Genomic DNA, 16,820 nt, shown 5'->3' with positions numbered 1-16,820 from the left:
GGTGGGAGTGTCCACGCCGCCTGCAAAGTCTAGTGGGGGACGGACCAGCAGGCAGCTCTCAAGCACCATGGGGACACAGGCTGCTCTGGGGGCCATGGCAGGGACGCACAGTTGTTGATTCGCACTTTACGTATGTCGTCTCATTCGACGTGGGCCAATGAATATGGCCAGTTAGTGGCAGGCATTGAACTAGAATCAAAATAAATGGAATCTTTTTTTTTTTTTTCGTACAGAAAATTCTGTCCTAATGCTGGTGGGGGGGAAAGTGGTCACACTAGCTATGTGGGCTTTTCAGATATATTCTTTATTACTAAAGATGCACATTTGGAAAACAGAAAGTCAACACCAGCCCAGAAAATTCTCATAATCCCACCACCTAAGTATAAACAAAGCTAATATACTGTTGTATTTCTTACCAGTCTTCTTTTATGAATTGTTTGCTTTTATTGTTTTAACTCCATGCCATTTACAAATTTATAAGCTGCCCACCCCACTATATCTCATGAAGTTTTAAAGACTTAGTAGGGACCTAAGACCTATTAAGTATTCCACGGTGTAAGTAAAACCATTGCTGTAGGAACTTGCTGGCTAAGAGGGTCATCATTTTCTACTTTAATAGTAAACAATTGTGCAAGGAAGCTCCTAAATTCAACCAGTTCTTAATAGTCCATAAGGAAGCGGAGTCCCTGAGAAGCAGATGGGAACTTTCCCTAATTATGTTGCTAGGCTGTTGAAGCCATGGTATCTGAACCCTACTACAGGAAGTCTCGAGTTCACTGTTTGGTAGAATCTTCCGCAATGAAGGAAATGTTCCATAATTCTGCACCGTCCATCTGGCTACTGAGCACTTTAAATGTGGCTTGTCCACTGAAGAACTAAATTTTTAATTTATTTTCATCTTAATTTACTTGAATTTAAATTTAAATAGCCACACGTGGCTAGTGGCTACCATGTCAGAAGGTGCGTATATAAAGTGAAAAGGAAGGTCATTCTTGAGCGTCGTCTGGTTATTCTTACTGAGTGCCTACTGTAATACCAAGTACTCTTTTGAGTCCTATTGTTTTATTTCCATTGGCTTCTATGAGTCACTGTCAGGTTACTTCTGAGGCCCCTGGGGCTGATGTTATGTTTGTTTAAGAGACCCCGTGACTAACGAGAGGCTGAAAGAGTCCTCGTTAGGGTTAAGATAGACTGTGTGGCTCTGAGCCTTTGTCTCAAGGTCACTCGTAAAACAGGGGGTTGAGCCCGATGGTCCTACTTGTCTTCCCAGCATTGCTATTTTTTCTCTTAATTGAGAAAACAGCTGTTCTCTCCTGGCAGCCCAGTGGCAGTCAAGGAGTGACAGGTGACCCCAGACGTTCTCGTAAACATAATGTTGTCCTCCTGCGCAGTGCATGGACAGCAGTCTATCAGGGTGGATGCGGGTCGTGTTAGGTGGAGGGCTTGTCCCAGCTGAGCACGGCGAAGGCCTGCCATGGCCATGCTGCAGCTGCAGTTACCCAGGAAGCAGGGGACACTTATGTGCCTTGTCCAGCTTACATGAGTGGGTCAGATTCCCAAAGCACGGGACCCCCGTCCCACCACCCGTGGAGCAGGACTGCAGCACGTTCTCATAATTCTCACTGATTCCTTGCCCAGTGTCACTCGTGGAAGCTGCCGTTCGTGAGACCTCATGCAGGGTTCTTTCCTCCCCGTGATCCTCAGAGTTACTGCTTTAGGCGTGAGGGGGACTCAAGTGCACGCAGCCAGTTTCCATAACCAACGCCCAGACAGTGAAACCGACTCGACAGCTATTCACAGAGTACCTGCTCTGTGCCAGATCCACGACACAGAGACACAACCTCCCCAGGAGTTTCATTCTCTCCCGTTTTTTCGGTATTCTGCTCACTCTTTTTTATCACCAACTCACCTTGCCATGCATGAATGAATGAGCGAGGAATGATCTGCCTGACCTGAATGCTGGCTTACCACTGGGCGCTAGATGAAATCTCAGATTTTCATGCTCCTGTAACGCAGAAAGCAAAGCCAATGGGCGTCCGTTAATGACTTGACATTTCCCGTTTGTGTTTTGGGCATCCTGCTCTCAGGGGACTCCCCTCAAATATGTTATACTGGAAAGTGGCACAAAGAACACCAGCCCCATCCCTGGGTGGTTTAAGTGACACAAGAAATTTACCTGGAAGATGAGAAGGATGAGTGTATGATCAACAAATCTGTCTAATGGTTTCCTTTTTCTTTTTCCTTCTCTTTTCTCCAGGGCTTATCACTGACTACAGGGTAAGTGGGAGGTGTGTCTTGCACTGTGATCCAAGGTGTGACAGGGTGCTGGGGACATCCGTCGCCATATCACCTGCTTCCTTCCCTCACTCTCAGGACCAGGCCCCACTGACGGGCACCCTCTAACTGGGTCCTCACTGGCAAATAGGGTGTGGCTCTGCCAGGTGGCGGGCAGCTCTGTGGACCCCACAAATCGGAGGTCTCAGGTGAGGAGGCCCCGCCCCGACTCTGCTCCTGGGAAGGGGAAGGGGCTTCTGCAGCTGATCCCGCTGAAGGGAAGGGGCTGTTTGCAGGTGGTGCAGCCCCCGTGTCCTGGGCCGCCGTGTGCGCAGGGGGCGTGGGAGAGTGGGAAGGCAGAGGACATACGAAGCGCTCAGAAGGGGGCGTCCTCCCAGCAGCCTGGCCTCCAATCACCTCGGTTCTCTCTCCTTTTGATTTGCCACAAGTGTGGAGTGAAGTTACCTTGAAGGTGCCCGGTTGTCCCAGCCTTATTCTGGAAAGCAGTGTGGATTCAGAAGCAGTGCTGGGAGGCTGAGCGGAAGAGTGGAACCCAAGCGGGGAGGTGACACGCAAGCGCAAAGGCAGGCCTGCTGGGTCGCTGCCACCACCCATCAAGAGGGGACCGGTGTCCAGTTCTTTTCTGGTCAGACGTGATGGGCATCGGATCTCGTCACAGCAGGGCTGCCGTCTCCTGACAGAGGCGCGTCTGAGAGCTTCCAGGCCAGCACGTCGGCAGCTCACGATGAGCCAGCAGGGACTGGCCCTCAAAGCCATCAAATGCCCTTCCCTCTTCCCGAGACAGCTGCGAGCCGGGAGTCGCAGGGTACCAAGACGCCTTCCCAAGCCACCACGGCCTGTCCTAGGACAGTTTGGGTGAACTTGCCTGGCACCACCCACTCCGCAGCAGGGAGAAAGGCCGGGTGTGCGCACGGGCACAGCAGGAAGGTCACGAATTATGCTGTTTGACAGTTTGATACGAAATGCCTACTTAGGATCCAGCTTACATTTTAGAAAGTTATTATTCAAGGGCAAATATGACAATAATATTAAAAGCAGTTTCAGGACGGATCACGCCTACTCTCCCCACCGCAGCACAGCGGTGGCTTTCGCTGCTTCCTCTTCCCGCTCTGACCCTTCCCAGCCTCGCCACATGCTGTGCAGGCCACGCCGCAGCTGGCTTCTGTGTCACTGAAACTGAAATCACAATGCCCTCCATACTGCTCCACAGCCTTAGTAAGTATGGGACGGCTACACGGAATTCCACGGTATGGAGTATAATTATCTATTTCCCCACGACAGTTTCTTGCTTTCCTGAATTATGCCGCGGGCATCTTGTAGCTTCTCGCTTATGACGAGCTACTTTGTAGTGTGTAAGACTGAAAATGGGGCAATTAGGCACAGGACGCGAAAACTTCGCGCCTTTTAGTCTTCTTTAACTTTTGTTCCTCCACAGCTTCGACATCTTTGGGAAAAAAAAGCTGTGCCCCTTCCCCACTGCTGATCCAGAAGGCCTGGTGTCCACCACGCGCCTTGCGGGGAGGGGTTCCGCGTTCCTCAGAATGCTTTTGTCTCTCTGTTACTAATACTTCAACCCTGGCCGGGCGCGGTGGCTCACGCCTGTGATCCTAGCACTCTGGGAGGCCGAGGCGCGTGTATTGTTTGAGCTCAGGAGTTCGAGACCAGCCTGAGCAAGAGCGAGACCCCGTCTCTACTAAAAATAGAAAGAAACTAATCAGACAACTAAAAATATATAGAAAAAATTAGCCGGGCATGGTGGCGCATGCCTGTAGTCCCAGCCACTTGGGAGGCTGAGGCAGGAGGATCGCTTGAGCCCAGGAGTTTGAGGTTGCTGTGAGCTAGGATGATGCCACGGCACTGACTCTAGCCCGGGCAAAAAAGAGTGAGACTCTGTCTCAAAAAAAAAAAAAAATATTTCAACCAGTTATTTCTACCAGTTTAATGCAAGGCGTGGCCTCCGATAGGGAAAGCTCAGGCATCAGCCCCCCACGCTCCGGCTCTACGTTCAGGCCCGTCCCACCCGTCCCGCTGGGCACCCGGACTGTTGAGGCGGCCTCTGAACTGGCCACTCCCTTTCCAGCCAGGAACTCCATGCTGCTCTGGAAGCTACTCAGAGGTGAGGAAGGCTCGAAACCTCCCTCCCAGACACCCAGGCCACCGAGGGAGACCGAGGTACAGACCACCCAGGCCCTGACGACCATTCTGGAAACACCTGGAACACCCGCTCTTCTGCAATCGCTGCTTCTGGCCTACGGGAAAATGTCGTAGCTCCTTAGCTGGTCCTCTGACGGTCCAGCTTCTCCTCCTGCCGTTTGCCGTGCTTGACGATTGAAGTCCCAGGCACCGCGTGCTGGCAGCGTGTGAGTCGCCCGTCGCGTGTGGACAGCCCTGCTCTGGCCACCTGCTGTTTCAAGGGAGCCGTGTCCGGGCAGGTGTGAAGCACGACGGCAGCCTGGCCCCGCTGACGTCCACCTGGCTGGGGAGGCCCTCGGGACCGTTGTGCCTTCTGCGCTGTGGGGTCGCTACAGAGAGCGGGGATGGCACGTCGTGTATTCTCAGCACATATTTCATGGCTAATGGATGGACACACGCGTGGACTTTATGGAAGATTGAATGAAGACGATGACAGAAATTACTTTGGAGCACAGGCGCACATCAGTTAGTCCTTGACACACCATCTCCAGAAAGTAGCAGTGGTCACAGAGGGACAGATGCAGGGCAGCACCACCGGGAAAGAACGCACAGGTGGGCCAGGTGTGAGTGTGATAGCCAGTCTCTGGGCCTGTTGTGCAAAGGGCCTGAGGCACCAGTCTCACCCTGGCTTTGCCCCTTCAATCTCGTGGGCACAGGCACAGGGACAGGTGTCACCACCTCCCACCTGATGCTCCCCCTCTGCCACAACCCCGGAGCTCCCTGACCGTATTTCTGGCGTGTCATCTTTGCCCCTGTCGTAGCCAGAATGCAGAACCTCTTCCCTGTCTGATGTGCTCACTCGCACCTCCAGGGCTCTTTTGTGGATTCTTCCTTTAAAGTGAATTCCAGGCAAATGCCCCCAGATCCCGGCCTCTTCACCGGGCTCAGCAGCTGAAGGAAAGAATATCACAGGCAGTGAAGAAAGGAACATCACAGACGCTCTTGTTTTGTTCAAAGAAGTTGGAAACTTAAACCTAAGGCTGTCACAGCCACTAGGCGGGGAGAAGACCCCGGGGTGCTCGGCTGCCGACCTGGCCACCTGCGAAGGGTGGGATGGAGGGAACGAGCGGGCCCTGGCATGACTGTCCACCCACCGGAGAACGAGGGCACAGACAGAGTCTTGGCCCCAAGAGGAGGTCGTTCAGGAACGAGGTTTGGCAGAGCAGTTCTGTGTTGTTTCTGGTTGCGAACAGCGGACTGAACATGTAGAGATGGCGGTGCTGGCCTCCAGCTTCCCTGGTCCAGGGCAAAGTGGGCATCGTCGCGTCCATTTCACAGGTGAGGGCACAGAGGTCCAGAAAAGTTAAAAGAACTTGCTGAACCTAGTCGTGAGTCAGGACCGAGGACCAGGCTCACAAGCCCACACGTTGCCCCCACGGCCCGCTGTGCTATTGGGATGAAGACGCTGCATCTTCCCGTACATTTTGGTGGCTTATCAAAGGTGGGACAAAACACAGGGTTACAAATTTTTAATTGTGGATGGAAAAGTACTGGAAAATAGCTCATTTGATATCTGAGAAGCCTCAAATACAAATTTACTTCTCCACGTGGAGTCATTTTATACAACCTGTGCACGAGGGTAGGTGGGTTTCCCTCTGGGTTATTTAAGCACATCAGTCAGCAATGTTCCACCTGCTCTGAGCCAGGCCGGGTGCTGGGCTTGGGGCTGGGACTAAAATGGCAAACAAGACGGAGTCCCTGGCCCCTGGGAAACTGTAGTCTAGTGGGAGATGAGGCCCCCCTCACGGCAAGTCCTACTGTGGTCTGAGCAGGTGCCAAGGACCGTGTGGGAAGGGGTGCGGGGTCTGGGTGGTGCCGCTGACCCAGCCCTGCTTCGGCTCTGGAGAGGTAATGGCAGCATTTTTAAGCCACATTTGTGTGAATATTCAGTTAAACTGTGTGCGTTTTTGCTCCAGTACCACAGAAATTAAGTTTGCCTTGGTATTCTTCCAAATATTAGATTTAAATCACATGTTAATTTCTAGGAGGCTGACCTGCGGACGAATGATTTTGGAATGCAGCAACCGTGCTGAACAAGGGCAGGGACTACTGCTTTCCTGGCCATTGGTTAGCTAGTTAGTAAGTTAGTTAGTTAGGTGGTGAGAGCTGCTTCTCTTCCCAAGGCAAGTTAGCTTAATTTATACTGAACATCTCAACAGCTTGCAAATGCATTGCTAAGTGAAAGACAGCAGTGCGTCCGTGGGTGTGATTTAGGCTCTGCCACATTCTGGCTCATTGACATTGGACAAGTCACTCTCCATGCCTGGTTTCTCTCTAGCAGAGTGAGATACAAACCCCCCTTTTGCAGTGCTGTTAGGAAGCTGAAATGCGATGATGTGTCAGTATACCTAGCACGGGCCTGGCATCACTGGGGAACCATATTGAACGGCTCTGCAGCTAAACATTGGCTCTGCGCTTCTCTCTGCAACTTGAGAAGCTTCTGCAGAGCCCTTGCTCTGGGCCCCACGGGCTGCTTCTCTCGCAGTTCAGAAGTGGCATCCATTCGATTGTTCGACACTCACTGTTTAAAACCGCCTGCCAGCCCTACTACCCGGGGCAGTGCCAGACTTGGGTTGGGCAGCCCACGGGGGCCCCCTGGCAGACGCCTGGGTGGGTTTGGGGTGTTTGCCTCACTGCCCGGCACTGCTCCACCCCCATGGGGAGCCCGTCCCCACTCTCCTCTGCTGGTAGGAGTAACCCTCAACATTTCCTCTATAAGCTCGAATAGAATATTATTATTTAAAAGACAGCCACGAAGTGCCACTATGCTGTCTTCCCAAAAGGCCTGTCCTCCTCGCCCTGTCCTCTCCCACTGGCTGTATGACATTCCCGGCCATCGGGAGCAGTCCACAGAACATGGAGGGCCAGTCAGCGGGCAAAGGCTGGGAAAACTAAGGAAAGCTTGCTGAAGGACCAACACATAGACACACATGTTTTCTGGTGAGGGGGTCTTGGGTCATTCCACAGTGATTGGTGGCACAGAAATGGAAGCAATATTGCTCTAGAAAACGGTGTAGGATGTCAGCGGCGGCAAGCAGCAGAGGAGTGTGGGCGTCAGCCTTAAGCATCTTCTTCATGGGCGGAGATGCCAATGAGAGACGCCCCGCATCCCCACGGATCGACTCGCTAGGTACTCCCGGCCCTGGGTGCCCAGGTTGCGCTCCACAAACATCTGTGGAGTGACAACAATGAGCAGCTGCGCCTCCCAGCTCAGCAGGCCTGTCCGTCCTCGCCTCTCTCGGAGCGGTGCAAAGAAAGCCCCGTGCTATGGAGCCGCTCACATCACGGGGGCTCTGTGTCCAAGATGGTCACGGCAGCCAGGGTGCGGTGGCCACCAGGAATTAGCTGCCTCCGAGAGAGACAGGTGAACTGATGAGTCGGAAACGAACCCAGCTCCTAAGACAGTCCTCCCTGATGCACTGTTTTATGTTTTGTTTCAGCACTGGCAGTTACCCCTGGGTCGAAGATTTCGCTCTTTGAAAATGTGGTTTGTTTTTAGGATGTATGGAGTGAAAGGACTGCAGGCTTATATCCGCAAGGTGACTTCCTTTTCATTACTTATCTGGGTAATATTGTGGAGTTTTTAGGGGACTTTAGAAACGAATTCAGATGTATTAATAAGCAAACATATGGTAAGGGAACAGACTGTACTTTGGTTGTTGAGATGAAGGTACTTATAAGATCTCTTTAGTCACTTCCACTAGGGTTACAGTTTATCAGCTCGAGGAAGACAATCGAAGTAAAAACCGCACATAGGTTGCACTTTAGCCACGTCTGGCTGACAGTGAGGTTCTTGCAGCAACGGCAATAGCGAGATCACAATGTTTTTCTCTCCAAAACACTGCCAGAGTAGGAGCATCTTAGAGCTGGGCTGCACCAGATGCCACCCACTCTAGCGGCTCTCAGACACGCCTCCCGGCCAGGAGCTGCAGCCTCTGTGTTAGCACGTGCCCCAGGCACCTGTGCTGTGCACGCAAACTGGGGAGCCGCTCTAAAAACAGCCCTGCTTGTTTCTTAGCCATTGGGGAAACTGAGGCCTGAACGTGCGCCAGAACTTGCCCAGGGCCCACCCATTTAGCCAGCTGTGGAAGGCCTGCTGGTTCCAGCTGCAGCCTCTCTGGACAGACAGGCGTCCCTAAGCTTCACGGGGAGAGACGCTCCTGAGGTTTTCAGCCCTAGTGATAGCGACGGCCCTTCATTTTAAGTCCTGGTGACGCTGTGGGACCAGCTGTGCAGCCAAGAGTGGGAGCTGATGTCTCTGGGCTCTTCCTCTGGGGCCGGGTGCATGGAAAGGCGTCCGTCTGCAGGCGTTTGCGGAGTGCCCATCCTGTGCCACCAACAGCATCTGTCACCTCGCAGGCTGTTTGAGGAAAGCTATGGGAGCTGTCAAGCACTAGAGACTCTGTTCTGGGGGGGATCTGGAGGGGAGCGTGCATGTGCATTTTCGGGTAAGCTGTCCTCTCCCCACTGAAGGAGAAGGGGGATGGGAACATTGCCATGAGGGCGAATTCAGCTTCTTTGGGGAAAGAAGGCAAAAAAATGAGTGGTTTATCTCTCCACGATAATGACATCTTTAAGTTCAAAGACAACCAGTTGTGATTATGCTGTGTCATGTTAAAAACACACCCATCCCTCTCCGAAAGGTACCCCATCCGGCCTCAGGAGGAGGGTCTACCCATGGTCAAGGCCTGCTTGCGGGTCACCTCGGAGGACAAAGTCTTTGGCGCCCTCTGGTGGTGCGACTGGGACCCGCCCGTTCAAACGGCGCTGACGGCCCAGTATTTCCGCTTGGAGCCGCCTGAGCACCTGCAGCGCGAGCGCCCATCGGGGCCTGGGCTTAGAATGAGCAGGACGTGCCATGTAGACCATAAAGAGCCCGTTCTCCTAGGATCACGTACTGTTTGAATAGCTTTCGAGTTCTATAAACATCTAGACGTTAAATAGGTTGGCGTATTCAATGAGAAATAGGCAGTTCCTGAGCGTAACGGGGGTGGGGGGTGGGGGTATGTGATTCCCACCTCCAGGTGGCAAACACCGCGCCGTGGAACGGCCACCACAGCGGCCCCGGAGAACTGAAGTGCTGGCGTCAGGCAGCTGCGTTAGAATCCCAGCTCCGCCAAGGCCTTAGCTGTAGGACCTAGGACCGTGGCCTGTCTCTTACCCTCTCTGAGCCTCGGTCTGCTTATCTGCAAAATGGGTATCACCTGTGCTGTGGGTTGTCCTGAGGATGGCGCGGTGCTGACGCACTCGGCATGGCTGGCACAATGGAGTCTTGTGGATGTTAGCCATTATCTCTTCTAGACTGTTCAAATGGCTCTTCACGGTGTTTATTCTAAAATTACAAAAGACTGTTTAGGTGGGATAAAAAATAGTCCCACGAACAGAAGAAAATGATGGTCAGTGTTTTTCTGAAGACGCTAGGCCTTTTCTCATGGTAATGAACGCATTTCTTCTCAGCCTGCTTGCCAACAGCTGGTGAGTGGACGGCACATACACTTGAAAATTGCTAAGAGCATAAAATGAATTATACATGTGCAGTCTAATAAGGTTTTCTAGGTGGTTAAGTTCGGAATTAAGTGGCGATGAGAAACGCAAACAGATTTTCCCCTTTCTCTTTCAAGCATGTCCAGCTGTCTCACGAGTTTGAGTCATTGGTGCGCCAGGATCCTCGCTTTGAAATCTGTGCCCAGGTCATTCTGGGGCTTGTCTGTTTTCGGCTAAAGGTATGTTAATGTCTATTTCCGATTTCTTCACTTTGGTTAAATAGGACAGAGGGGAAAGTGTCATTCATTACCTCCAGGCTCAAAGGCTTGCACTGCCTCCCGGAGGCCGCAGAACAAAGCCTGCCTTCTCCAGCCTGGGGCCTGCCCCTGCCTAACCCTGCAGGACTCCCTTCCAGACTTCTTGCTGCTGTGGTTCATTTGCCCTAGAACCCTCACCATTGTTTTCATCCCCAAGCCTCCAGCCCACATCTCTGCTACTGGAATTCCCTGGAGGACAGTGACCTGTCCATAGCCTAATTAATCAGCACCGTTTGGGAGCTGGTTGGAAAAGCCAATCTTAGCCCCCCCCAGACTTGCCGACTGCACTTTGGCAAGACCCCATGCAGGAGTCTAAGATGTGCTGTTCTTTATAAGCTGCTGTGTTGCTGCCTGGCGCTGCATGTGTTCACCGGGGAAGAAGAGGTGGCCTGGGCAGGTTGGGCCATAAGCCATCTCTGCTGACAAACAAGATCACGCTTCTCAAAAGGTCTGAGATATGTTGCACACACCCCCTTGGTAACGTCCCCTTGGTAACGTCCCCTGTGCACACAGAGCCGCATGAGACCTAACGCGCTGACCTGTACTGAGATAATTCCCCAAGACCTTCTGAATCCATTTCCGGCCTTTTAAGGCCTCCCTGCTCAAGTGAAAGGCAGCAGTGAAGAGCAGGCTGGGCTCGGTGTCACCGTCAGAGGGCTGCCACCAAAATGCGGCCCCACCTCTTCAATTACCACTTCCTCTGCCTGGGTGATGCTTGGAGCTCTGAGGTGGGGCTGAGACCCAGGCTTTTCCAAGCCTGGAGCAGCAGAGCTAGAGCAGATTCTGGCATGAGAGCTGCCCGGGACATGCGAGCTCACCAAAGAGCACCAGGTGATGAGAGCTGCGTGCAGGTGTGCAGAGGAACGAGGGCAGGACGCGCCGCGGGTGTGTGCGAGGGAAGCCCCACGGCACCATGTCCCGGAGCGTGCGTTTTGTACGGGAGACCAGACGTGGCAATTCAAGCCACCTCGGTGTTGACATTGTGCTTAGACTTGTCTGCACTCAGCAGTTGGTTTTGTTTTTGTTTTTACTGCCACTGCTTTTGTAGGACTTTTGTATTTTAATTTTTATCTGTTTTACTGAGATGTAATCACTTTGTCCATTTAAAGTGTACATTTGGGTGATTTTTAGAATATCCACAGGGTTGCACAGCCATCACCACAATCTAATTTTAAAACCTCTTCATCCTCTTAAAAGAAACTCCACACCCATCAGCAGTCACTCCCCATCCCCACCCTTAGGGCCTCTCCTCTGCTTTCTATCTCCGTGGACTCGTCTATTCTGGATGTCTGTATAAATGTACAATAGGCCGCCCTTTGTGACTGGCTTCTTTCACTTTGCATAGTGTTGTCAACGTTAAGACTTTTATTTGCATAATGTACAGATTCCCGTGACCCTGTCTGTATGCTGGTTTCTGTCCCTTCTCCTGTGCCGTAGAGCGAGCCCTCCCACGCAGCACACCCCGGGCAGATTTCAGCCAACAAACATTTACTTTTGTGAGGCTTCACTTGTTGCTTCCGTTCCATGAACCCAGTTTCTCCTGGAGGAAGCACACTACTCAAACACTGTGGTTCATTTTTCCGTCTCCATGGCTACGATCTCGTTATCTTCTTGTCCTGTTCCTCTCCAGTCTGAATCCCAAGCCCTCTGCATCTGAAGCTTCAGCATAGAACATGGCTGCATATTCAGCCTAAAGTAGACATGACGTCGCTGTGACGCACCGAGTCCATTTCGCTCCGTCCTTATCTCGGCCCGTCCTTCCTCTGTGCGTCACTCGAGCTATTTTTGTCGTTGTTCTCTGCTCGGCCTGCCGCCTCTCCTTTGTGAGAGCACTATCTTGTTGAGCATGTTTTTCCTAGATGATTGGCTTTCATTTTCTGCGCTCTGTAATTTTCAAATGTTGCTCTCATTCTCAGTCATGTTGGTAAAATTCCATCCCCTTGCTACCCTAATTTCTTCTTTCTCTATCCTCATCCTTGAATGGGAGCACGTTGGTCCAGACCTGGTGTGCGCCCGCAGTTTCTGAACTGCCTCTGGCCGGTCGCTGTGCGCTTGGGCACAGCAGGAGCCACGCTCAGGCCGACGGCGAGAGGCTGGGTGGATTCGCACGGGACACGGCCGGTTTCCAGCAGCCAGCGGTGTTGGTCTGACTGCTGTGGTCCTGCGGGGCAGACTGGACTCGTCCCTTCCCACCCACTCTCGCTGCCTCTTGACGCTGAAGGCAGGGCCAGGGCGAGCAGCACGGTCCCGTGAGGGGCACAGGACCAGGATGTAACGCCCCTTGCTCAGCCCCTTCCACTTTAGACTCTGTGGCTCAGAGGAAGTGGAGTCACTGTGTGGAAACAGGAGAAAGACGGGGTGGAGGGGGCCAGAGAAGGGTCATGAGACTGGCTGGCCTGGAAGCAGGGCCCAGGCACGAAAGCGGGGCCGCTCGTTTGCTGCTTGGTACAAGCATTTCATCTCAGGCGCAGCCGGGGCAGGGTGCCCAGGCTGGGGGGCCGCGCTCTTCCAGAGGGTGGGCCCTCGGTCCTGCGGTTCACAGACATTTTTCCCAGAGTCTAGCAATAGCTTGACCATTGTGCTTCATTTTCTGTGCTGTTGAGACGACTTCTATGTTGCTATGAGAATTTAGAAATCCCAGAAACCCCAGCTCTGCTGTTTAAGATCATCAATTTGGAGATGACGTATTAGGGATCTTCATTTTTCTTAAAAGACTTGGACCAAGGGTGGGGTCATCTTTTGACAGCACATTAGAACAAAGGGAAATTGTAGGGAGAGGATGAAGTCTTTTAGGGTGTGTTACCATTATTTCGCTGGATTTTGTAACATCGTAAATGCAAGGTGAATGAGGTATCGTGATATCACCACATGCTGGCTTCCAACGTGATTCATTGAATTTTTGAGTCATCAGAGATCTGAGCACAGTTCCTCTTTTTCAATCCCTCCAGGGCTCCAACAAATTGAACGAAGCTCTTCTGCAAAGAATAAACAGTGCCAAAAAAATCCACTTGGTCCCATGTCACCTCAGAGACAAGTTTGTCCTGCGTTTTGCCATCTGCTCTCGCACGGTGGAGTCGGCCCACGTGCGGCTCGCCTGGGAGCACATCACGGAGCTGGCGGCGGCCGTGCTGAGCGCTGAGCGGGAGTAGGAGAGGGCCAGCCGCAGGTGGGCTCCTGTCCCTTTCCGCCTGTTCCCTGGGCTCCAGGGCCAGGGTCCCCGCTCCCCTCCCAGCTCGGCCACTGGGCGCTAAGGGACGGGATTCCCTCCACCTCATGATGAGGAAGAGAAAACCACGTTATGTGCAGGCTAAAGAAGTAGAAGGAACAATACATTATGATCAGTCTTTAAAAACTTAGGTGTTTACTTTTTATTCTCTTACCTCAATCTCTATAATTTCCCCTCAGATTTCTTCAAATGGTATTTATCGAGGCAACTTACTATCATAAGGGGGTTGTTATACTTGCTGTAGGTTCAGCGGTAAAAACAGGATTCGATTTTTAAAAAAAACTACAGCATACAATAGTAAATCCTAAGGCATATATGTATTTTGGCCAGATTAATTAGAATATTGATAATCTTAATATCTTGGTTTTACTGGTGCTTATTTGAGGTTACCACATCATATCCACATGGCCATAGTTCTGAGAGAAAGTAGGAACTATTCCTATTTTACAGAGGGTAAAAAATTAGGCAAAGATTCTAGTTGACAGTGATACAATTTGTCATTAGAGAAGCCAGATCAGCAATAAAACTTTCTTTAAGTTGAAACTCTTACATTGCACAGCTGCCTACATCTCAGTGTAGGAGAAATAGCATATTCCTTCCCAGTATTCAAACAAGAAGTCGACACGATTCTTATTTTTCAGTTTTTAAATATGGCCATATGTTCATGCTATTCTTTTTTTCCCTGTAGAGATCAAGAGTTGAAAAGAAGTATATCTGAAAACTGGAACGAGAAGAAAATAAATGTCATTGTGGCTCCTGTGTGTGGCTCACGTGTCTTTCTCCAAAGTCACTAGAGGCTTGTGGTTATGTCTGTTCAGTGTCTCGCCAATGAAGAAATATGATTTGCTATATGAAAAGTCAATCCCAGTGGCTATAGCTTTGATTTATTATTTGTGATTTTTGTTGATTAAAAAATCATAGGTTTGCATGTTCTTGAAGCCGTCTGAGGTGGCAGGAAAGGCCTATTGAATTACTTTCCAGGGCAGTCTATGATCATGTGACCTGAGAGTCTATCTGTAGTCCTTAAGTTGTCTTTCGTCCTGTGGATAAATGCTTAATAAACAATTGAAGTGCAATGCTAGTCGGGCCGGGTAATCATTTTGTTCTATGTTGTATCAAATTGATGATTCTTGTGATACAGACATCTCTTCAAAATAGCCAAAAATACAGCATCCTTGAATATTTTTAAATGGCATCCATTTATTCAACAAGGATATGCCAAGCATATGTCAGGCACTGTTCTGGATGCATTAACAACACACAAGTTTTACGTGGAGATGACTTCAACTTCTAAGGAAATGCATTTAGAATCAAGAAACAACCTGGCTCTAAGCAATGAGATCAAGTCCTCTGTCATGATGGGCTTGGCTTCCTTGTGTGACAAATCCATCTGCCCTCTGGTATCATGATTAATAAGCAACTGCAGAGTGCTTCTGGAAACACAAATTCCAACAAAGAGATGCTGTTCACTCAGACAATTTCATTACCTTTATTCAGAAACATTTTTCTTCTTTTAATTTTTAAAATTATTTTAGAGACAGAGTCTCACTCTGTCACCCAGGCTGGAGTGCAGTGGTGCCATCACAGCTCACCAAAACCCTGGGGCTCAAATCCTCCTGCCTCAGCCTCCCGAGTAGCTGGGACTACAGGCACCACCACGCCTGGCCCATTTTGCTTTTAGAAGCATGAATTTTAATCCCCAGGGCAGTTGTTGTTCTTTGGAGGCTACGGAACTATCGAAAGCATGATCAGAAAGAGTCCTTGGGCTATTAATAGGTATATTTAGATTTCGAAGACCTCTGATACCTATGTGGATATAAGTGAATGATAGATCTGTTGCTCAGAGTCTGGAGATGTATCAGATGCCATACAGTTATTTAGTCAGGTATTTTCCTCTACCCATCAGTGAATCAGACTCAGCCTTCGTCACAGCGAGGAGACATGAGATGGGCCTTCGAGGCCCGCCAGGGCGAGCCTCATTAGGACCAGTGGAGTCTGGAGCACTCAGATCACTGAGGTGAGGCCGCAGTGCCCACATTTTTCAACAAGATTGTTCTGCACCTGGGGGAGCCCTGGAGTTAAGATTGCTACAAGGGCTCCAAGATGAGCCACCAAAGTCACCAGTACCAGCTCTCGGCTTTTCTGGAGCAGCTCCATCCTGCCCTGTCCATAAATGTGCTTTGGGAAGATGGCTGAGACTGGAGTTCGAGGAAGGACACTGGGCAGCAGGTGACGAGAAGGATGCTGCACAAACAGGAGGCAGGAGGTCACCTGAGTAACTGAGATTTCCTCCCTCAAAACTGGCTGGATTCTTCTGGTGGAGAGCCTAAGACACCAGCTTAGATGCTGACCCAGCAGAGATAAAAGCTGTCTGACTTCCGGTTCATTTTGAGGTAACCCACGGCAGTTCACCCGACCTCCTGACTTCTTCAGGCACCTCCAGACCCCAAACCACCCAGCCCTAGAAACAGGAAGAGGGACTTCCAATTTATTTAATAAAAACAAACCCATAACACTTTCTCTATGCCAGGCACCATTATATATATTTTAAAGTTATTAACTTACTTAATAGTTGTTTTAAAATTCCATGAGGCAGGCTCAATTATTATGCCTATTTTACAGATAAGAAAACTGAGACTTCGAGAGGTTTAGTAACTTGTCTCAAGGTCATATAGTTAATTGGTGGCCAATCTGGAGCTGGAACCCAGGCAGTCTGGCTGTAGATTCCATACTCTTGCCCACTAAACAATGCTGTCAAAAATGCTATTTGCTCTTCAGGATTAACCATTTCACAGGGTAATTGGCGGTGAAGACATTCATTCCCTTCTGGGAAAGCCCATCTCTGCCTACCGGGGTAAGGTCTTGTCCCCTAAACCCAACTAGACAATTCCCAAAGAGTCCAATGTGGGGAAGTTTTTTAAGGTCTGGATTATTCAGACTAATCTATGGTCAATGACCAGCCTCTTTATTTAAACATACATTCAGTGTAGTGTCATGGTGCACAAACCGCTGCTGGCACTGGGGTGAGATGCGCCTTACTGACCTCTGGTGTCTCCTGATAACCGGCACTGCCCACTTAGTGTTGGGAAAGGCCTACGTTGATCTGGACACTCTAACTGCTGATATCAAAGATAGATTCTGGGATCACAGGTCTCCTCCCTGAAATCCAGCAAACAGCAACACCTTCTAAAACCGAGGATCCCGTTCAGGCTGACCCCACGCCCATCACAGAAGGAGCCCATAGAAAAGCCCCAGATAAAAACAGGAGGGAGGGTCACGGGGCAGGGGGGCACATGATCCTTGTA

General features: G+C 50.6%; 1 protein-coding gene across 3 annotated transcripts in view; it reads left to right on the top strand.

Moving 5' to 3' along the window:
- Positions 1-14,596, top strand: part of DDC (dopa decarboxylase (aromatic L-amino acid decarboxylase)) — a 75,872-nt gene extending 61,276 nt beyond the window's left edge. For all 3 annotated transcript variants that reach the window (XM_012650638.1, XM_012650637.1, XM_012650639.1), the window contains exons 11-15: positions 2,258-2,277; positions 7,929-8,027; positions 10,110-10,211; positions 13,238-13,455; positions 14,204-14,596. In XM_012650638.1, coding sequence (XP_012506092.1) covers positions 2,258-2,277; positions 7,929-8,027; positions 10,110-10,211; positions 13,238-13,438 — 422 coding nt within the window. In that variant the 3' untranslated portion in view covers positions 13,439-13,455; positions 14,204-14,596. The remainder of the gene's footprint in view (positions 1-2,257; positions 2,278-7,928; positions 8,028-10,109; positions 10,212-13,237; positions 13,456-14,203) is intronic.
- The last annotated feature ends 2,224 nt before the right edge of the window (positions 14,597-16,820 follow it).

Source organism: Propithecus coquereli, unplaced genomic scaffold, assembly GCF_000956105.1.
Source record: "Propithecus coquereli isolate 6110/MARCELLA unplaced genomic scaffold, Pcoq_1.0 Scaffold336, whole genome shotgun sequence".
Lineage (NCBI taxonomy): Eukaryota > Metazoa > Chordata > Mammalia > Primates > Indriidae > Propithecus > Propithecus coquereli.
Note: the sequence above shows the minus strand (reverse complement) of the source record. Positions and strands in the feature narration are given on the sequence as shown.